Source organism: Drosophila gunungcola, assembly GCF_025200985.1.
Source record: "Drosophila gunungcola strain Sukarami chromosome 3L unlocalized genomic scaffold, Dgunungcola_SK_2 000003F, whole genome shotgun sequence".
Taxonomy (NCBI): Eukaryota; Metazoa; Arthropoda; class Insecta; order Diptera; family Drosophilidae; genus Drosophila; species Drosophila gunungcola.
The window spans coordinates 1,956,307-1,978,387 of NW_026453179.1; the positions used below are offsets into that span (position 1 = coordinate 1,956,307).

At 40.3% G+C, this 22,081-nt stretch overlaps 3 protein-coding genes across 3 annotated transcripts in view; 1 reads left to right on the forward strand and 2 right to left on the reverse strand.

Moving 5' to 3' along the window:
* Nucleotides 1-659: 659 nt before the first annotated feature.
* On the reverse strand, nt 660-2,950 carry LOC128258623 (tubulin alpha-4 chain). Its single transcript, XM_052990332.1, has 2 exons — nt 2,767-2,950; nt 660-2,155 (listed from the first exon to the last, which is right to left on the reverse strand). Exons 1-2 carry the CDS (start codon nt 2,767-2,769, stop codon nt 773-775), a joined length of 1,386 nt encoding a protein of 461 aa, XP_052846292.1. The 5' UTR covers nt 2,770-2,950; the 3' UTR covers nt 660-772.
* A 648-nt stretch (nt 2,951-3,598) lies between these two features.
* Nucleotides 3,599-5,569, reverse strand: LOC128258647 (UPF0046 protein C25E10.12). Its single transcript, XM_052990366.1, has 2 exons — nt 5,323-5,569; nt 3,599-4,726 (listed from the first exon to the last, which is right to left on the reverse strand). Exon 2 carries the CDS (start codon nt 4,716-4,718, stop codon nt 3,810-3,812), a length of 909 nt encoding a protein of 302 aa, XP_052846326.1. The 5' UTR covers nt 4,719-4,726; nt 5,323-5,569; the 3' UTR covers nt 3,599-3,809.
* A 95-nt stretch (nt 5,570-5,664) lies between these two features.
* The window catches only part of LOC128258731 (protein furry), a 53,057-nt gene continuing 36,640 nt past the window's right edge, over nt 5,665-22,081 (forward strand). The window contains 12 exon segments of the mRNA XM_052990573.1: nt 5,665-5,998; nt 13,340-14,922; nt 14,987-15,327; nt 15,558-16,422; nt 16,424-16,955; nt 17,020-17,251; nt 17,318-17,500; nt 19,249-19,392; nt 20,664-20,831; nt 20,906-21,055; nt 21,519-21,688; nt 21,780-21,934. Coding sequence (XP_052846533.1) covers nt 5,944-5,998; nt 13,340-14,922; nt 14,987-15,327; nt 15,558-16,422; nt 16,424-16,955; nt 17,020-17,251; nt 17,318-17,500; nt 19,249-19,392; nt 20,664-20,831; nt 20,906-21,055; nt 21,519-21,688; nt 21,780-21,934 — 4,578 coding nt within the window. The 5' untranslated portion in view covers nt 5,665-5,943.

Below are 22,081 nucleotides of genomic sequence, written 5' to 3' on the forward strand. Positions count from 1 at the left end.
ACACCTATACATACACTCACACACAACAAAAATATTGTAATTTTACACTGTGCAACAAATTTTTGATGATTCTTTATTGTAAGTTCATAATGAAAAAACAAAACGCAAAATACTTGCAAGTTCAAAATAAAACCTAGTAAAATTAAGTAAAACAAAAAAATACAATTGAAAAGAACATAGCTAATAGGCGTTAAAAATAATAAACAAAACAAACACAACAAAAAAACTAAAGAAAAAATACAAAAAAATATTACAGAAAACTAATGCAACTATGTGTTTTTATTTCCACTCTTTAGGATTATCCTTTACAAGTCTCTTCTTAATTTCTGAAAGTTGGCAAATTTTATACAAAAGGTATATGTTTAAAACAGATTATTATTATAAAAACGGTTTATTACGGTTTTTAAATTTACCTAAATTCTATATCACAAATAAAATGAATGGAGTGGAATAGAATTTTGGTTGAAAATAAAGTTTTAGTTTTGAAAATGTCCATTTTTGTCACACTCCATTTAAAGTTATAGTACTTACCCAGTTACCTTTAGGCAAAAATAACAGCCACATTTATTAGAATTTTTATTTCTTTTCCTCTTAGTTATATATATATGTTAAAGCCTGAAAACCCATTTTCTTGGTACTACGTTTATATAACTACTGTATTATATTGGTTACCCTTACTCAGTTTTCTTCAATTCTTTATTAAAATATTTACATTTTGATTGAATATTGAAGTGATTAGGCCTGCGGAATGACTGGGAATCGGGATGTGCTCTCAATAGTCCTCGAAATCGCCCTCGCCCTCCTCGTTGTTGTCCAGACCGACCTCCTCGAAGTCGCGCTCCAGGACGGCGATGTTCTCCCGCGCCTCCGTGAACTCGCCCTCCTCCATGCCCTCGCCCACGTACCAATGGACGAAGGCCCGCTTCTTGAACATCAGGTCGAACTTGTAGGACAGATTCGAGAAGGCCACCGATATGGCGGTGGTGTTGGACAGCATGCAGCAGGCGCGCGACGTCTTGGCCAAATCTCCGTCCGGCACAAAGGCCGGCTTCTCGTAGTTGATGCCAATCTTGAAGCCAGTGGGACACCAGTCCACGAACTGAATGTGCCGCTTGGACTTGATAGCCGACACCGCTGCATTCACATCCTTGGGCACCACATCGCCCCTGTACAGCATGCAGCAGGCCATGAACTTACCCGCCCGAGGATCACACTTGACCATCATATTGGAGGACTCAAAGCAGGCATTGGTCAACGTGGTGATGGCATGCTGCTCGTGGGCCGACCTCTCGGCGGACATCAGTGGGGCGTAGGCCACCAGGGGGAAGTGGATCCGGGGGAAGGGCACCAGATTGGTCTGGAACTCGTTGAGATCCACATTCATCGATCCACTGAAACGCAGCGATGCCGTGGTTGAGCTCACTATTTGAGCGATCAAACGATTCAGATTCCTATAGGCTGGCCGGTCCACGCCCAGACTGTTGTTGCATATGTCGTAGATGGCCTCGTTGTCCACCATGAACACACAGTCCGAGTGGTCCATGGTGGAGTGGGTGGTCAGCAGGGCATTGTAGGGCTCCACCACGGCAGTGGAGACCTTGGGCGACGGATAGACGGCAAAGTCCAGCTTGCACTTCTTGCTATAGTCGGTGGATAATCGCTCAACCAACAGGGAGGTGAATCCCGAGCCAGTTCCTCCGCCCAACGAGTGGAAGATGAGGAAGCCCTGCAGACTGTCGCACTGCTCGGCGATCTTCTGCAGCCGTGAGGTCACCCTATCGATAACCTCCTTGCCAATGGAGTAACGACCTCGGGCGTAGTTATTGGCCGCATCCTCCTTGCCGGAGATCAGTTGTTCCGGATGATACAGTTCCCGCATGCAGCCATTCCTCACATCGTCGATGACCGTCGGCTCCAGATCCACGAAAATCGAGCGGGGCACCTGTTTGCCATTCCCGGTCTCCGTGAAAAACGTACGTGCATCATTGGCGGTGGTGTCGTGACCCACACTGGCACTGCTACCGCTGGCCGTCAGCTCCTCCTTGGTCTTCAGGCTGCCGTCCAGATTGATGCCGTGCTCCAGGAGGTACAGCTCCCAGCAGGCGTTGCCGATTTGGATGCCACATTGGCCAATCTGGATGGAGACCACTTCGCGCTGGTACGGGTAATACACAAAATGCGAATCAGTTGGCAAGGCGCCATTGTTTTAGGTTAGGTTATGTTGCATTTTAATAGTCTAATTATTTATATTACTCAGAAAACTTATAATTTAACTAAATATAAATTAAAACACTATTTTTGCCTTTTATATGATATATATATATATTTAATATTTTAAAAGTATTCTGAACATATGTTTTATTATTCATTGAAACGGGCAAAGGAAAAATGGTATTTAGTAAACAAATAATGAAATATGTTTTTTTTTAAATAATATTTTTATATTTCATATTTATAATTTTCAATGCGCTTTACACATTTAAAATAAAACAGTAATTCGAGATTTGGTGGAACTATCACCCACTTTTATTTTTTTACGACCAATTATTAATTAAAATAATTATGTTGACTGTAGTTATGGAAGAAAAACTTAACAAGAGCTTAGACTTCGAAAAAAAAATGGGTAAAAAAATAGTACATTAGAGGTTTTTTATGAGGCTTGATAACCTTTGTTAAATTTTCGTTATCCACTTTTATTCGATTTCGCTTCCCACACTTCTCACTTCTTTAGACCTAACCAAGAGGGAAGCATTTTTCCAAACTTACCATTTTATTTGTTTGCTTCTTTGCAGAGTTAAAATTGGGGTATACAATTTAAAATTTACTACGACCACGGCACCTTTAACTAATTAATTTAATTTTTTTTATTGGGCTCGCCACGCGAAAAGTGCAGCCTCAGGTTGGTTGGATGGTTGGGGAGTCACTGGAAAAGCGCCGTTACGAGGCGCCAAAGAGAAATGTCAAACTGGGAACAGGGTTGCAGACCAGCGATCGTCATTCCAAGGTTTTCCAGGCCATTTTTAGCGGCTTATCGGTAAAAATTCTACAGTAGTTGTTGTAAAACTATCAGACCTACAATTTAAAAAAAAGACAACTAGGGCTTAATATGATAGTTCCTAAAATACTACATACTTTCAACTTGGCTACAAATATTAAAAGACACGAACAAAATTGGAATATTAAAACATAATTGGAAAAATCTAATTGTGAAGGGGTTAAATCACAATATCTCGTATAAAGTAAATACGTGGTTCATCTTTTTTTGTTTTTTTTTTTTGATTGTTTCTCTCTGAAATGTATACATGATATAGTTTTGTGATCCAGCCTATGCCGACTTTCATTCCGATAGCTTTAATTATATTTAATATAATGTTCATGTATAAGTACTTTATAGGGTCGAATAAGTCTTCTCTACTGCTGTATCCCATTTTACCTGAAATTAATAATAAACTTGGCAACGGTATACAAACAAAGGCCATAAACCTTTATCCATCGTCGATTCAGACCATAAATCCTAAATGTAGTTCTTAGTGCGGGTTCTGAAACACTACAAACACTGTGATTTTTTAAAGATTTTTCAATTAACAATGTTGTAGAAACTTCAACAAATCGGTTTAATGTTTTTATTCTACTAAAAGAAATCTTGTATGGCGCTTTAATGGTGATTTTTAAATTATAGAGAGGGATTGTTCAATGAGAATTCTCTAGGCACCTAAATTTGTGTTGACAAAATCTCTTAACTTAAACTTAAAGTTAAAGTAAATTCATTGAACCGGCAAAAAATGCGAGTAAATATCATAATGGGCATGCTAATCCTTGCGAAATCCCGGGGGCAGGGTTACATCGAAAACGATGGGGGCATTGTTGGGTAGGTAATTGATGTCACAAGTGGATGCATTCACAAAGATGATCCTGCCGTCGCTGGTGATGCCATAGCCTTCGTGAACATGCCCGAAAACATGGTACTTCGGGCGCACCCGTTGCTGAACAGTGCTGAGCAGTTCCACGCATCCTGCTCTTACGCCCGAACAGCAAAGGTCTCCATGACCCACGGGTGGGGTGTGGGTGACCAGGATGTCGATGCCCTCGGGTATCTGGTTCCATTTCTCCAAACAGGCCGGCCCACGGGGAACATTAAAGGCCCAGCGACAGAACTCCGGCTGCCAGGGAGATCCATAGATACGAATGCCCCAAATCTCTAGCAATTCGTCCTCCAGATACCGACAGTTGGTCAGAACCCCTCGGACATTCTGCGTCTGTACAGCGTTCTCCAGACTCTCCTTGGCATTGCCCAAGGTGGGCAGATCATCCAGGATGGACATGCCGGTGTGTTTGCTGCTCGAAGCATGACCTTTGCCCTGATTCTTCTGGAAAGGATGGGTGAAGGTTCTGTCGAAGCTCAGCTCATGATTGCCGGCAATCACGATCTTGTGGCGATGCGGCAGAGCGCCAATCCAAGTGTTGAACTCCTCCACCTCCTCCAACTGGCCGCACTTGGTGAAGTCGCCCGCATGGATGAATATATCGCCATCCGGGATGTCGAACTTGATGTACGGAGTCAGGGAGTGGGTGTCGGACATGCAGACCACTCGGGCCTTGTTGGGCGCCACTGTGGTGGTGGGTGGCTTCATCGTGACCTTGATCACCCGCTGCGTTTTGCTGATGTCCCTCCAAGCGGCCGTGGGATCCTGGCTCAGCGGATGCACTGGCACTTCCATATCGATATCTGCAATTGTAGATAGTCAGAGTGATGGATTTCTTTATAAAATCGGACTTTCAATTTGTCTTTTGTTGATTCGAGCTTCATTGCTTGATTAGCTGCAATATCTTAAATAACATATATTATTTTCTTTAATTTGCTTAATTTCTGACTTGTCTTGACTTCGTAAATAATTCTAGAAAGAAACTTCGTCCGCATTAACAAAACATTTGCTTAAAACAGAGTTAAGAAATAATATTACACTTAAAAAAAAAACAATACATTTTGTATTTAATTAAAAATTTAAAGATTTATTTATTTTTTGACCTGTTTTGGGTTTTTTAGGTAAACAATCATAAACACGCTGTTTTCATAAGATAGTAAGAACAATAAAACGTGGCCATAAACGTTATCGTTATTATTGGTAGATATAGACTTTTATATGCTAAAAACGAAATAAATGGGGTCTTAAATTTACTGCGGTAGGTAAGGAGCAGTTTCAGTTTAAGAAGGTCTCGTTTCAAAATCAAATACATTTTTGTAGCCGCAGCCCTAATTTAAAGTATAGTCTAATTAAATCACTTCAATTTATAGAGTTTTCATAGCATTTCACATTTTCTTACTATTTTAGTGAATTTTCCTGTGGGTTTCTTCCTAAGCTTCTTTGGGCCTTGTCAATTTTTGATTGTTTTGCCTTTGTGGTTAGGCCTTTAACCACTCAATGCAATCGGCGGCGACATTATCGAGCCCTGATTAACACATTTATTTATGTTTAGTCAAGTATTTCCAGATAATTGTAATGCAAATAATCAAAACACAAATAATTTACTGTTCACGCGTGACGTCATAGCCGGGCAAACAGCTGAGCGCCGATAACGCAGAACGTAATGAAATGTAACGTAAGATTGCATATCGATAGGCGGCTGCGATACGTAGCCCTGGTCAAAACAAAAATCAGCTGCTTTGATATTTCTCTGCTTCTTCACAACGCGTAAATTTTCGTTTGGCATTTGCAACAAAAGAACGGGCCAAATTTTGGATAAATCAAATAGGAAATCGTTAATTCATAGAGTGCGAGTATCGTAAGGTTTCAACGAGTGATATTTAAGTGTTTGCAGACCATAAAAGTGGTTTTCAAGAGAATTACACGCTTGGCTAGCGAAAAAATGGCCGCAGCTGCAACTTTCCCAGACGCGTGTTGTTTTTAGCCATAAATTATAAATCAGGGCTTGTAATTGTTTACTATGGATCAATTGGAGCTGCAGGAGGATTTGTTTGCCTTGGAAGCAGGTGCTGCAGGTGAGTATTTTGGGTTTTCGACTTCTTTTCTTCAATTTTAAGCTGATTGGGGAGCTATTTTGGGATTTCAACAGCCTTCTGGTTATTTTTGTGTGTTTTTTGGGCGAAGCTCTTGCAATTAACTGCACTTCGTTTTTTATGCTTTTATTACCTTTTGTTTACGCCCACTTTTTGTTTGTCAGTGTGTGAGTTCGTGTGTGTAGTGCTCTGACACTGCATTTGCATTTCTCCCTTACTCCCTTACCTCTCTCCTTTTCCCAATCTCCCTCCCACTCCCAACTTCAGCCGCTTTTGCATCTGTTTATCCGTTATCCGTTTGTTTGTTTGCTCTGTCTTCCTCATTTGTTAAGTGATGATTCACTTTGATTGCCGGCCATCCAAGCGCACCAACACTCTCACAGTCTCTCTCTCTCTTTTTTACTCACACTTGCGCACCTAATCAAATCCGGTAATTTATGGTTTTGATTCACTGTACCACTAGAGTGGAGCAAATTCCTATTGATCAGGAAACGGTTTGTTTACTTTTTGGAACTCAAAGTTTAAAAGCTTCAATTGTTTATACATATATTCACAAAGAAACGTCCGAGTGTTTATCTTCCGATGGTTATCGAAACGGAAAATGTATTTGTTCTCAAAAATGCTGAGTAAACTCTTCAAAATATTTTCTTTGCTTCACTTCAAACCGAAAAAGTTATTGTCTTCTTTTCTTTTAAAGATTTCAGTTCTAAATGAATGTGGACAATTTCGAATGCTTTCGATATCTTAAAAAGAAAAATAAAGAACATAATTATAATTAAGCCTAGAAATTATTTTTAAATTTGTAATTAAATTAGGCATTTATGTTATTTATTTATTTTAACAAACAAATGTATAAAATATTGGTACTGGTAGATTATGCTAAAAAAAGTTTTTCTTGTTAATAAATATATGTTTTTTCAATGGGTTTTATACTAATAATCAAGTTTAAACTTATTCAAATTCATTTAAAAAATTTTTCAAGGGATGCTATTATTTCATAAATGCAAAGATAATTGTACTTTTATAGATATCGTCAAAAAACGGGGTTGGTTTTAAATATCTAAAAATATATGAAAAATCAAAAAGGAAAACAAAATTCTGAAAAGTCGTAACTCTTAAACCTAATATTGCCAACAAACAAATGGGACTATAACCACGGAACCACGGCGGACAAAATGCATCTCTCCCTTTGTCTTCGTAAAATTTATTGACTCATCGTATAATATTTTTTTTTGGCGCACAACGATTTTTCATTATACTCTGGGATTGATTTACCGCTACGCGAACCGATGGGCCCTATCTCAACATCACCCTGGAACAACACACCCCTCAAACAAGCCCACCCACTCATTTGTATGCTTTTCATTCACAAAACCAAAAAAAAAAAGGCGGGAAAAAGAGTGCCAAATAAACCTTGATAATGACATTCAGCACTGAAAGAGGAAGAAGAGCAGCGCAGAAAAACAAAACAAATGTCTGGCGTCAATGGGTGGGTTTGAAATTTCTGTATTTGGTTTATTTTTTGTTTTGGGGCGGGCTTGCCACTGCCACCACCTGGCAGTTATCCAACGGATTTTGTAGCGTACTGTGGCAAAATTAGAAAATTCCGCCAGCCATCCAAAGTCAAATGTCGAGTCGTCGTTACCATCACCTGTGCGAAATTGCATAAGTTTCGGGCTCCAAACGCTCGTACATCAGCCCATTCTCATTCTCATTCTCATTCACATTCTCATTTGTTTGCCTGCCGCCGAGCCACAAAGTACCAAAGGGAAAAATAATACGAAAAATCAGCTGAGACGAGTATAGCCCACTTAAGCCAAAAAAATCAAGTGCGTTCCCAAGTGCTTTTAGCGGGTGTAAAGTGCGTTCTGGTCGCGTGCTTACATTTTCGAATCGCGTGCCCGTCCATCATTTACTACTGTACTACCAACTCCTCTAGTTACGCGGTGGGCGTGATGTAATTTGCAATAAAAGCAGTTAACTAATTCATCAAACCAATATTGTACCGATGGAAAGTGCTCTTGCCAAGTGCTAATTTTTCGTACATGCATTCGCGCATTCGCCTATAATGGCAAACAATCTGGACGCGTACATAATCAATTTACCTGTTTGTCGTTACAAAATGCCTTGGGCTTTGTTTTTTATTTGTTTGTTTATTTATTTATTGTGTTGGTAAAATCAATTGGCACAAAGTTTGTTTAGAAATTCGCCAAGGCTGTTGGTCATTTCTATAACGGAAAGCGTTTGAATACAGTCAGGAGAGAAAATTATACACAGTCGGACTTTGGTAACTAGGACGTAAAGATTTGAAACTTTAAAGCCTCACAATTTAAATTTCGTTTAATTGATTCCTGTAGCTCAAACTTTCTTTATCTTTTTTTTTTTTGTATGAATGCTTATAAACTCCTAAATTAGGAATACATAAATTATTGAAACAGAATTTACATACTTTTTTCAACAAAAACAAAAATATAAATTATAATTTCTGTTTTATTACAGCGAAAAAAGATTAAATCTTCAAGTAAAATTTTAAATGAATACGATTTTACTTTAAATATGTTGGTCTTACCATCTTCAAAAATATAGAATATTACCATTTTATTAATAATAGAATATATCGCTGAATTGAGTAGTTTTGGCTATCAGTGTTTTCTATTACCAAGAGTTCGATTCAAGGAAGTTCGACTGTAAATTTAAATACCTATTCCTAATCCCACCCAGAAAATGGAAAGCACTTGCCGAGAATTAGATATTCGCGGCTTGTAAGTGTGCGGAATTCGGGTTAAGGACGTCCTTTGAAGTGTTGGAGCTTAGCTCTAGCCTTGTCTTCTCTGCGGGATTTCCACGCCGAGGGCGGAAATTTTTCCATTAGCACTCGTCGGCGGGGAGGCGCTTGCCAGTTTCCTCCGTAAATTGAAGCTAATACGACCGATATATAGGCACTAGCGGTGCTAATCAGTTAGAACCCGCCGGAGAGAGCAATCGCAAATAAATAAACAAGTAAATGGTCCAATCATCTCTCATTTCGTTTAGTTTCGTACAACGCGGCGTATGAGTGTTGTTTTGAAAGCGACTCAGCTGATTTTCATTTCGCCGCAACAGGAAAACAGCTGTTCCGCTCGCTCATTCTCTCTCGCAATTGTTAATCATATTTTTAAATAGACAATAATCGTTTGTTTTGATTTTGGCGAGCGTGCGCGATTTGCTCATTTTTTGTTGATTTTTGTTCGGTGTTTTTTTTTTTTACATTCTGCTGCCATTGACGTCGCTCGCTCTTTTATTTATTTTTTTTTCTGTAGCCGTAGCCCGTCCGTTTTTTCGGTTCGTTTTCGCCGCAGTCGAAAAATCGTCGTCGTCGCCGCCGTTTGCCTCGCATTTTGCACTTTGCGGTCAGCTCGAAATTTTTATTTTGGATTTAAACGTGTGCTCCTCGCCGTCTATATATATCACTATATATAATATCCGTCTATATGTGCGGCCATATCGTAATCGATTCTATCGGGTCCTACAAATAATTAGATTCAAATTGCCAACGTAATTTGACAACAGCCAATAAATAAACAAATAAAAAGGTGTACGAGTTTCGTTTAGATTTCAAAACGCTGAGCTCATTATTTCTGGCTGATTAGCATAAAAATCGTAAAGCTCTAAAGCGGCAGTGAAATAATACAAATTATGTTTCTTACATAGTATAAATGAGTGTTCTTCGATTATCACCTTACCTTTAGTAGTTTAAAGTGAAATAAGCCTGAATAGTGACCCAGTGGCATATTTAAACCATCTTATCAGCCAGCACCGTTTTAAATCCAATCTAATACAATCTCACAAACTACAATTGTTTCGTGGGCTGTGTAGAAGCACCAAATCACGTGCTTATAATTTCAATACTTGTTCGTGTTAATTAGTGTTAAATAGAGTCGCTATCGCGCTTGTTTTCTAGTCGGGCAGAACAATTGTAAATCTGCCCGAATATCATTTTCCCAGCTGTGATTCCCTTACAAATTTATGCTCCACTTTCATGTTATGGAATTTTCAATGGACTCCAAAAAAACTAAAAGGTTTGTTTGGCATTTTGGATTTCTGCATTACGAAACTCTACAATTATTTTTGCGTACTGAAAAGGCGATAATGAAAAGAACGGGGTGACAAAACATGTATCCAGGAAATGTTTGGTTTACAGACGATAAAAATAATATGTGATAAACGATTTGAAGGTTTCGACTGTTTGTCGAAGTTCAAGTTTGTGTGAAGGGGATGAAGAACCACAAAAGTTTACATGGTATCGGTATATAAGTTATCTTATCGGGGTGATTACGAAATTCTTATAAATTGTTTTGTTTTCGCTGTCACTTGCTGGGCAGATTATCGAGAAAAAAAGCGGCAAAAAAATTGACTACATGAGAGTTCAAGGGCGCAGATTGATGGATTAATCTTTTAGATAAGATAAATATTTGGCGATTCTTGAACATAAAATTGTTTTTTTTTTTCAAAATAACTTAAAAACAGCATACACACCTCAGATAACTTTAAATTTGTCTTGTGTTTCCACCAAATTGTTTGAAAATTTCGTTTTAATTTTACAAAGCCAATTCAATGTAAAATCATCCTCTTATCGCCCTCTTGTTTTTTTAGTGTTCTCATAAAGAATCGTTTTTTATTAACTTTAACTCGTTTCTGTTGTTGCCAAATTTCCTTCTTATCAATAACAATAAAGCTTGATTTCCTATCAATTGCCATAAACAACTGGATTTGCGTCGATTTAATTAAATGAGGATTTGTTAAACCGTTTTTCATAGCTTTTTTTTGTATTTGACCCTTAAACTTTTTCTGAATTTCCCATAAATAACAAGAGCATTCTTCAAAGGAGAAAAGCAACAAGTGAAAATCTATGGCATACTCAAAATTTTCAACAGCGACATAAAAAAGCAGCTAAAAATATTTCCATGCGCCAAACTATAGATATAATTTTTTCTACGAAATCGAACAAGAAGTAGGAAAACAAATAAGACTATTCCTTATATGTTTCCGTGCACGATATTGAAAACTGCTAAGGTTTTTTGGATTAGTGTCGATAATAAAGCAAATACATGATTATGTCGTCGTTTCTTTGTTATTTACAAAACATTTTCCGCTTAAAAATAATATTATTATACTCAGCTTTATATGAATATAAAAAAAAAATTATTTTGAATACTTAAAATAAAACAAGACAGAGATACGCAAAAAAATGTATTATTTGCTATCAATTATATTTTGCGAACATATGACTAATGGGTATTTGCGAGTCGAACTCCGATAAATCTGTTTGCTTGCCTTATTTTCCTGCCATTGTTGCAGTTTTTGTTTAAAACTTATTTCGTTTTATTTTTGATTTGACTTGGCCCAGTCCGATGGATTAATCGGTTTGCTGCGAGTTATTTGTTCGGGTTCGTCGAACATCTGAAAAGTGGCGGGGAATCGTGTTGCTTGCGTTTTTGTTGCTGTTGTTATATGACACATCCAGAGAGCTCTTATAAGACGTACGTTTCGTTTGGGACGATTTTGGTGAGCGTGTTAATACGGTATTAATAAAGCGAACGTATATACATATGTTTTCTCACATTGTTCGAGTATTCGCTCTGAACTTTTCCCTTTTTCACAAACATATGTGTTTAGTGAAATGTCAAACATTTTCCAGCCCATTCCTCACATTATTTATTCCATTTCTGATTGCGCACAACATTTATTTGTCTGGTCTGTGCTGTCTTAAAGCGATTTCCTTGAAGGAGATTTCACGACTTTTGCTGCAAAGTTAGGGATCAACCTTTGCTGTCCCCTTAAGAGCCTCCTAATTTTGCCTTGTACTTCAACTTTCTCAATTATTCACGGAAAGCGGCGACGGAAACCTTTACCCTGAACTTTAACAGACCTTCGGTCGGAGCTCAAATGACACATGGCAAATCGTTTGGACTACGTTTGGTAGTGGACATCTATTATTCACCGGTTACATACAATAATACTTGACTTGGCCATAAAGGACGCTGGTCTATTGATTGAATTCGATTTGAAAAGAATTTCGGCTTGGACGGCCTTCCTTCCATTTAAATAATAGATTGGGGCAATTGATGGGTAATCTTTATTTGTAGAATTACATTTTATTTTTGAAAGTAATATTCAGAAATGACTGACAATCAAAGTCGAGTATTCTTGCTTATAATTTAGAGTTTAACGATTTCGAATCTTTAAATAGAGTGACTTTATTGCTTACAAACACATAAATAACAATTTCAAGCAAACTTAAAATATTTGATAACATTTTCGCACAACTTCCATGGGGTTTTTGGAAATCTTATTCTCAAAATAATTTTTGTAGAATTTATGCTTCATACATATTACTGATTTGGTTTCAGTTCTTATCACCTTCATATCAATACAAAGATATGGGGTGCAAGAAGGAAAACAAAATCATCAATTGTAATTATTGTTTTGCATATTCTCCAGAGACGGAGTGCGTTTGACAGATGTATTGATGATATTCCATATGGCCATATGGCAATAATAAGTTTACAGTTATTTCTTGGCAATTTAGATACAGAAAACAAATTATTGAATGATAACACGACACGATTCAGTCCCGAAATTCCGAATTGGGCCCATAAAGGGAGTTCGTTTCGTATTCTCTTCCTAATTTGAGTTTTTGGGGCGTGTTCTTGCCACACCCCCACACTTGATGATGATTAAATTGTTGATGTTTGCTGATGATAATTTCTATTTACAGATTTCGCTTTATAGGTGTGTCCTAGAACCAAGGTTGGGTAAACAAATCAAAAAAAAAAAAAACAGATCACAAATCAAAAATTCACACAGTATATATCGCTTATAAGAAAATATATTTAGAATGCCAAAACATTTAATAAGTGTCACAACGTTTTTAATTTGGTAGAAACATACATATATCACAGAAATATCTATGAGATGTTTGTGTTTATAAGGTGTAAAACAACATTTCTTTGCCAAATCATTAATTTAGTTTAAACTTTTTTTCTTTATATTTTTACCTTTAAAAAGCGTATTAGTTTTGTATTTTTAATGCAACTTTAAAGAAACGCGGTGCCATAAAAATAACATATAAATTAAAAATAAACATATGCAATAGGTGTCTTAACTCAAACCCTTGCCAATTTAGCTGACATCATGTGAGCTAGGCTATTTTATGATTTATGCCTATAGAATGATTCATTTTTGGGACTCTATCTGAACATGTAATATAAATAACTGATAAGTGTAATCCGTTCAATCATAAAACCGATAATGATAATGTTGTTTTGTTCTTTTTTTAACCAGGCACAAATCAAAACCCAAATGAGCAGCACCTGAGCGATCCGGCTGGCTCGCCCTCCACCGCCAGTCCCAATAACAACAACACCGCGACAGCTGCAGCAGCAACAACAACATCAACAGCAACAACAACAGGGACCGCTACAGCGGGAGGAGCGGGCGGAGGATGCGCAGGGGGCGTGGCGACACCAACAAAGAGCCCCCAGCGTAACGCTTTCCAGGAAGATGCTTATCAGGCAAACGCGGCTGGCGGCGATAGCGTCGATAACGTTGAATCAGCCCAATCGGAAGGCAATCCGAGCGGTGGATCGCCCGGCCAGCGTCACTCGATAAACTCGGCGGAATACACATCCACGCCGAAGACCAGTCGGAATGGTCCGAGTAGCACGACCGCCAGTGGGACAACTTCGCCCATTAATTACCAGCTGGCCGGCGATGACTATCCGTATGGCATAGAGTATGAGTCACAGCAACTGCAATACCAGCAACAGCAACATCAGCAGCAGCAACAACAGCCGCAACAGCAGCAACAGCAGCAACTTTTGCCAGTTAGCGGAGTGGAGCAATCGCCAGCAATCACCTACCAAAGTTTGCCGGCCAGTCGCCAGAGTTACGCTTCACCGCCAGCTCTGGTGATTCCCCAGCGGCAGTCACTGCTTCCGTGGGGCGCCCATTCAAGGAGCTCGATCATCAACGTCCTGCCCAGCTACACTCAGGCCGAGATGCATGCTCTGGCCGCTAGCGTGGCCAGTGTGGAGATCTCCGCTCCACGGCCTGGTGAGATTGTGATGCGTAACCTTTTCAGCGATTTTACTGTCCAAGCGGAGAAGAAGATCGAGCTGGTGATGCTGGAGAGTGCCGACAAGAATCTATCGAAGCTGCTGCAACGCGGTGAGGATCAGCAGTTTGATCAGCTACTATCTGCACTGGGTTCCGTGGCTGAGCACTGTCTGCCCTCGTTGCTGCACACTTTGCTCGCGTGGCATCGCCGCCAGTTGTCCGACATGGAGATTAAAAACGACCTGAAGAAACCACCGTCGAGTGGTAGCAACTCGCAGGCGGCGAGCAACAAACCCACAGTGGATCTGGATTTCCAGCTGCAGCGAAGGGAAGCGGCTGTAGAGTTCATTTTCTGCCTGGCTCTCATCGAGATCCTCAAACAGCTGCCCTATCATCCGGGTCACGAGGATCTGGTGCGCAGCATCGAGAATCTGGCCTTCAAGCACTTTAAGTATAAGGATGGGCTGCAGAACAATCCAAATGCCATTAATATCCACATGATCGCCGATCTGTATGCAGAGGTAATTGGCGTGCTGGCCCAAAGTCGGTTTGCATCGGTGCGCAAGCGCTTTATGAGCGAACTGAAGGAGCTGCGCGGCAAGGAGGTGTCGCCCACGACCACCCAGAGTATCATAAGTCTGCTGATGGGCATGAAGTTCTTCCGTGTGAAAATGGTGCCCATCGAGGAGTTCGAGGCCTCGTTTCAGTTTATGCACGAGTGCGGCCAGTACTTCATGGAGGTGAAGGACAAAGACATTAAGCATGCATTGGCGGGACTGTTTGTGGAGATTCTGGTTCCTGTGGCGGCGGTGAGTTCAAAATCATTTAGTGTTTTATACTATTGATAATAAGCTACTAAATTATATCTTTCAGGCCGTCAAGAACGAGGTAAATGTGCCCTGCGTAAAGAACTTTGTGGAACTGCTCTATGTGCAGACTTTGGATGCTTCAACGAAGTCCAAACATCGTTTGGCCCTCTTTCCGCTGGTCACCTGCCTGCTCTGCGTCTCACAGAAGACCTTCTTCCTGACCAACTGGCACTATTTCCTGGCCATGTGTCTGAGCAACCTAAAGAATCGCGATGCCAAAATGAGTCGCGTGGCTCTGGAGTCGTTGTACCGTCTGCTCTGGGTCTACATGATCCGCATCAAGTGCGAGTCCAACTCAGCCACCCATTCCCGCCTCCAGAGCATTGTGAACTCCCTGTTTCCCAAGTGAGTTTTGGCACGCATTTGAAACCCTTGCCGATTTTTGAACACTTTTAAGCTATTTTGAATTATAAACAGCTACTAGCTTTTTCTTTTTCATTTAACAAATATGAAAAACCAAATTAAGTAACTAAAAAAAATTATTTACATATCTGCAAGGGTATATCATGGGTTGCTCATTGAATAGTAACTATGTTAAATTATTGCAAATCCCTACTAACTTATTTAACTTACAGAGGTTCCAAAGGAGTAGTGCCGCGTGACACCCCGCTGAATATCTTCGTTAAGATCATCCAGTTCATCGCCCAAGAGCGTCTGGATTTTGCCATGCGCGAAATCGTCTACGATCTGCTGTGCGTGGGTCGCTCCATCAAGCTGATCCTCAATCCAGAGCGCATGAGCATTGGACTGCGAGCCTTCCTAGTCGTCGCCGACTCACTGCAGCAGAAGGCGGGTGAGCCGCCGATGCCCAGGACGGTTCCAGCCCTGCCATCTGGAAACACACTGCGTGTGAAGAAGACGTACATCAACAAGATGCTAACGGATGACACCGCGCGGAGCATTGGCATGTCAACGTACTTCCCACATGTACGTCGGGTTTTTGTGGACATCTTGAGGGCTTTGGATGTGCACTACGGACGTCCATTGATGATGACTAACACGCAGAACCAGAACAAGGAGCCCGACGAGATGCTGTCCGGTGAGAGGAAGCCGCGCATCGATCTCTTCCGGACCTGTGTGGCTGCCGTGCCGCGATTGATACCCGATACCATGACGGCTCACGAACTGGTGGACCTGCTTTCCCGTCTGACTGTTCACATGGACGAGGAGCTGCGAATTCTGACGCACCAGTCGCTAACGACTCTGGTCATAGACTTTCCGGATTGGCGTCAGGATGTCGTGCACGGTTACACACAGTTTCTGGTGCGCGACGTCACCGACACCTATCCGCAGCTGCTGGAGAACTGCACACGCATCCTGTTCAACTTCCTCAACATCTGGCGGTGTGCCATAATTGTGAACGGCAATAGCACCACCAGTGCTCCGAGCGTGTCAGCAAGTGCGGCAAACACAGCCACACAGCCCAAAGTGGCCGCAGCCATCTGCCACAGTGGGAACAGTGGTGCAGGGTCCTGTGGTGCAGGTGCAGGGCACAGCGGCAGCTCCGGCCAAGGACACCGCCAGCAGTCAGTTGTCCAAGCAACAGCATTTGAATACGGCCAGCAGTGCCGCCTCCAGCATCACCACCTCGAGCGGCATGTCGAGCATCACCCAGCACACAGTGCTGAATATGGCCAGCGATGTGGCCAAAAAGAATGAGATTCCGCTGGCCACCACTCTGCATTTCGTTGAGGGTTTTGCCTTGGTCTTGCTCTGCAACTATCGTCCCTATCTGCGCAAACTGGCCGCCATGATCCTCAAGGAGGTGAAGAATCTAATGCGTGCACTGGGCATCCCGGAAACGGAACCGCCTCTCATCGATGTCATGGATCGCTGTGTGCCGCCCATCGTCGAGAAGTGCCTGCCACTGCTGCCGCAGACGGAGAAGACGGCCATTCTGAATGCCAATTGCATTGACCTGCAGTGGATAGCGGAGAGGTCGAGTGGAGTGTGGCTGGCGGGTCTAATAGATGGTAGGCAGTGACATTAAATCAATTATTGTTATACGGATATAATATATACTTGTATTCTTTGCAGACAACTCGAAGTCCTCCACGTCTACGCTCAACCTGTCGCAGTCTAGTTCAACGGCGAATGCCTCGGCTACGCTGGCCAGCTCACCGCAACCCCCCTTCGATCCCTGGGCCACCTGCTTGTTTGGACTGCTGGAAAGGCAGCGCATCCTGCAGCAATGTCCATCGGCGGTGGCTCAGGCCTGGCCAATTTGTTTCACGCGTCTGAATGCGCTGTACAGTGTCATAGATCCCACGTAAGTTTCAATTAGCTTAACCCTGCCTTGACATCAAATTGATTATTTGAACTTCCTGCTGTGCAGCCCCGTGAGCGACAATCGGGCTTCATTGCTGCGAAGCTCGGCGCCCACCAAGAAAGTGCCCACCGAGAGCCAAAAGGATTCGTATCTGCGTCTTTGGAGGAACCAAGTGGCATGTGCCATGCGATTGGTGCCTCAAATCCCCAGTGTTGCCGTTCGTTGTGCGTCACCTGATTTGAGTTTGAGGTGAGTAGTGAGTAGTGAGCCTTCAACAAAGCATTTGTAAATCATTTTCAAACAGAGAAAAAAAATACAACTTCCAAACTGTCATCAAATGTGTTTTTCAAAATATGACATAGTTGCTGGATTTTAAATATAAGCTCGATAAGTTAATTTTATTTTAAGTAAATTGATTTAAATTCTACCAAATCGATGGTCAGTTTTTGTGTTATTTTTCTCTGTGCATTTTATTGTATCCCTTCACTAACCGCATTCCAATTTTTAATCAAACAAGACACGTCATTACTTCTGTTTGACTAACACTACGAATTCAATTACATTCGGCACGAATTTGCATGTAGTATTTGTATACTCTTGATGTGCTTTGTTATTGTTGTTGAGTGGGTGTCAAATAGAAAAACCTAGCACCACATGCAAATCCATTTTATGTTTTGTTTTCTGTCCAACCAACTTTTCACTGCATTCGGTCTAATTGCGAGAATGGGCTTGACTCTGTTTTTAGTTTGTGTGAGAGGCATAATAACAGATACCGAAACATGAAGTCCGCAGTCACATATGTATAGTTTGTTCTTAAATAATGGATTTTTGTCTTACTTCATTTGCATTTTAATCCGCATCAGCTTTAATATGCCATTAGCTGTGTTTGCCATCTGCGTTACGCATAAGTCACATTGTGTGTTTAGCTGAATTGTTTTGCCTGCATGCACTCGACTAGACTTTGCTGAAATTTGTGTATCATTTTGCATATAGAATATAATGTCGCACATCAGGCTTCACAATCACAAACAATGGGACACCATTGTCAATATTTGTGTACCCCATCGTTTATTAGTTTATTAGGCTGTTTATTATTTAAGTGTAAAATGTTAAAAGGGAAAGACGAAAGTTTAACGAACAAGTAACAAATAAGTTCGTACATTGCTCATACATTAATTGAAAAAAATTTTCAGCAAATTATAAAATTGAGATTTTAAATGTGCCAATGCTAAAGAAATAAATACTAAAATTATCAGATTTAAGGAATAAATAGGTTAAAATAAAATCAAAATAGGTCAGTGTAAAATCAAATTTTCAGGAAATTATAATTATAAATTTGTTCAAATTTGGTTTCATCACCAAGTTAGAATTATAAAGTTGGTTGGGGAATGTAAATTAAATAAATAACGTTATTAGTACAGCGTAAGTATTTAGTAACATAGGAATCGCGGATTTCTTTGAAGCACACTTTTAATAAATTCAAGAACACAATTCAATCAATTCAACAATATGATTTGAAACTTTGATAGCTATTTTAACATTCATTTCGCAACCAGTTTATTGCTGTAGTAAATCATCGTAAATGTATTTTAGTAGGTTTTTCTTTAAAGATTTAACTTAATTAACTTAAATGTGAACTATTGCAACCCACAACACCAATCCAAAATCCCACACAAAACACATTCATCACCTCAGTTTGCAAATGTTGCCCGGTGGAAAATGTCGATAAAAGGGGTGAATTTCATAAAAAAATCCACTTCCACACCCAACCACCACATGTGTCCGTGAAGGTCAAAGTCCATGTCCACATCAACAGAATATCCCATGGACGGCGGACATTCAGATTGGCTATCTATCAATTTGCCATGATGAAAATTCTGTGGAAATGCGTACATTAAATATTGATCATATAAATCGAATTCGAATCATCACAAGTCGTTCAAAACCCATTAAACCTGCTGTTTATCATAGATATTGATATGGATTGTAATTTATAGTTTACAAGATCAGTCGGACTCGCGTTCGCTGTCCGATTCCCTGGACAATATACCATCCAATGTGTTTGGGCCCGAGGGAATCGTCACGCGTTTCACGCTGCCACTCTCCTATGGACGCAAAGAGGCGCGCCAAAAACGACTTGGGTAAAGCAAATACAACCGAAACCAAAACCAAATTAAAACCAAACAATAAATAGTGCAACCAAATACCTGCTAAACCGTAAACTTATTTTGCATATGTTTACCTAACTATGAATAAGAATGCAAAATAAGTATGTTATGGCTGCGTGGTTTATGTTTTTATGTGTGTATGTAGCTTTGGCATGTTGTTTAGCATTTTTCCAAAAGTTAATTTGCTATTCATTTTCATATTTAATTTAGCAAGAATTTTGATTTGATTTTTAAAAATTTTAATTTAAATACCTATGGGTATATTTGTAAATATTTCTAAACATTTTATTTTATTTGGAATTGTGCTTGGTTAATGAGAATATGTAGCTTTGATTCTCTTTATTTTAAAATTAAAAAAGCTTACATTTTGTTTTAGTCTTCACATAAACAACTCGTTTTGTTTAAAATTCGTTTTAAATTTTATTTTTGTCTGTTTTTATCGACAACTAAAGAGCTGAATTAATTCTAGAAAGGCCGATAAACCAGAGTATTTCTTGCTCAGTCAAGTGAAAGTAATTACATACATAGATATTTTCCCATTTTCATTGGCTTGGCTTTCATTGAGATCTTGCCGTATAATTGGGCAAACACAGCTCTTCTCCCTTCATCTTTTTTCTATGCAACACAGCTCCGAACAAGTTACGCCCCTTGTTTGCAGTGAACTGATAAATAATGTTGAGACAAGTTTGTTTATTTTTCATATAGCGCATGTCAGCTAGTTTCCCCGCAATTCCCAAAAACCCTCTGACCGAAAAATCCAAAAAAGCTTGATTTGGCTTCATGTTCGCTTTTCAGCAGCAAAAAAATGTACATGTATATGAAATTGTTATTTGCTTTCTGTCATTTATTATTATTCGTCCTGGCCGACCCTCGCAAACAGACAGGGAAAATCCAGGTCAAAAAAAAATAAAATGGGTTTTAATTGAAAGAAGATTTCGAATTTAATATTCATAATGTTTATTATTGCACGGCAGAAAAAGTGAAATTGCGTAAGTGCAGGGGCCGTGATCCTGTACGTAGTAAATGTAAATTACTGCCTGGAATTTGAGTTTGTCAAGTGAGCGGATTTAAGAGACCAGTTTAAATCGCAGTAACCCTTATGGACTCTCGCTAAACGATGACCTTGCCAAGGCAGCACCAAAGCACCCACAGCCAGAAAGCGACATTAACAGAAATTACTGCCACGGAGAGTGGAGCGCTCGCTGTTTGACACTAAAATCCATGGCCGTAAATTTGTTTTACAGCTCATCGCCGGACTCCCTGAACGCCGATCGCAGTGACAAGTCGGCGATGGGTAGCGCCTCCCCACACGCCCTCTACAAACTGGTGGTTCCGCTGCTCCGCTGCGAGGTCGTGGATGTCCGGGATGCGGCAGTGAACGCCCTGGGCCTGATAAACCACGATGCGCTCAAGTAAGTCTCTAAGCCACATCTAACTTGATGTTCCCCTTTTGACAACATGTGTTCGTGTGCGTGTCTTCTGGCAGGGATTTAATGGAGGAGCTGGTGGTGTACATCCGGGAGGCGGTGGATCGCAAGCAGGAAAACATGCGAAGGAGGCGGAGACGCGATGCCCTGCGCCTGCAGGTGGTGCGAGTGCTGGAGAAGATTGCCGAGAACGGAACATTTGGTGTGAGGTAAGAAATACTACAGGGATACACAAGGTCAAACCACAATTTATATGGCTTTCTTATCTAATGTAAACAATAATGATGCAATCAAAAATAAAAACCACAATTTATTTGGTTTTAATTATCTAATGTAAATAATAATGGTGCAATCAAAACTAAAAGATTAAAAGTTGTCAACTAGATGAAAGAAATCAAATAAATTAACAAAACGAAAGTACAAATTAAAGTTGAATTTCCATAACTCAAACTTTTTAAAGTTGTTAAGGCAAAAGGAAGCAAGTGAAATGTATTGCATAAATTAAAGTCTAACGCTAACTTCTTTTGGTGGGAGATGATGCTTTGAACTGTGGAAACTCGGCTGTATTTGAAGTAATTAAAGTGCAATCGTATTCCATAGTTTGTTTACCAGACATTTTTCTGTTTGTAAATGTTGCTAATATACCGAGAACTTTACTTCACCCATTTGCAGCACCTGTGTGCTGGAACGCGACACGATGTCGCTGCATCCCACCTTCGTGGAGTACATCGAGGGGGCCATGGCCTATCTAATGGCTGAGACGGACAAGGATAACCTAAGCATTCGCGAAGTGAAGGCTCACTTTTGCAATTTCATACGCAAGATGATTAAGAACTTCTCACGTAAGTGCTCAAAGTCCTGACAGGCTGTCGTCGCCACAACTTTGGCGGCGTATCCATCTGCTACAACTGATTGCCTGTTCATTCCCCTTAGTCGAATCCTGTGCCACGCTGCTTTCTCGGGTCCTCAAGCGTAATCTGTTCAATTTGTTTGCCGCATGGTGCGGCAATTTTTCCAAGCCGCTGGGCATTACCATGCAGATTGGCCAGACCCTCGAGGAGGAGAAGCTGCAGTTCAGCGCCCTGCAGGCAAGTATTATACCAGAACAAGGCCGCATCTCGATTATTTCTTCTCCAAGTTTTGTGCACCGTTAAAAATTGTGCTCTAAATTATGGCAAAATTCTGTGTTTTCTGTTCATGTTATGATTTTATAGAATCTATACCTTCTTACCTTT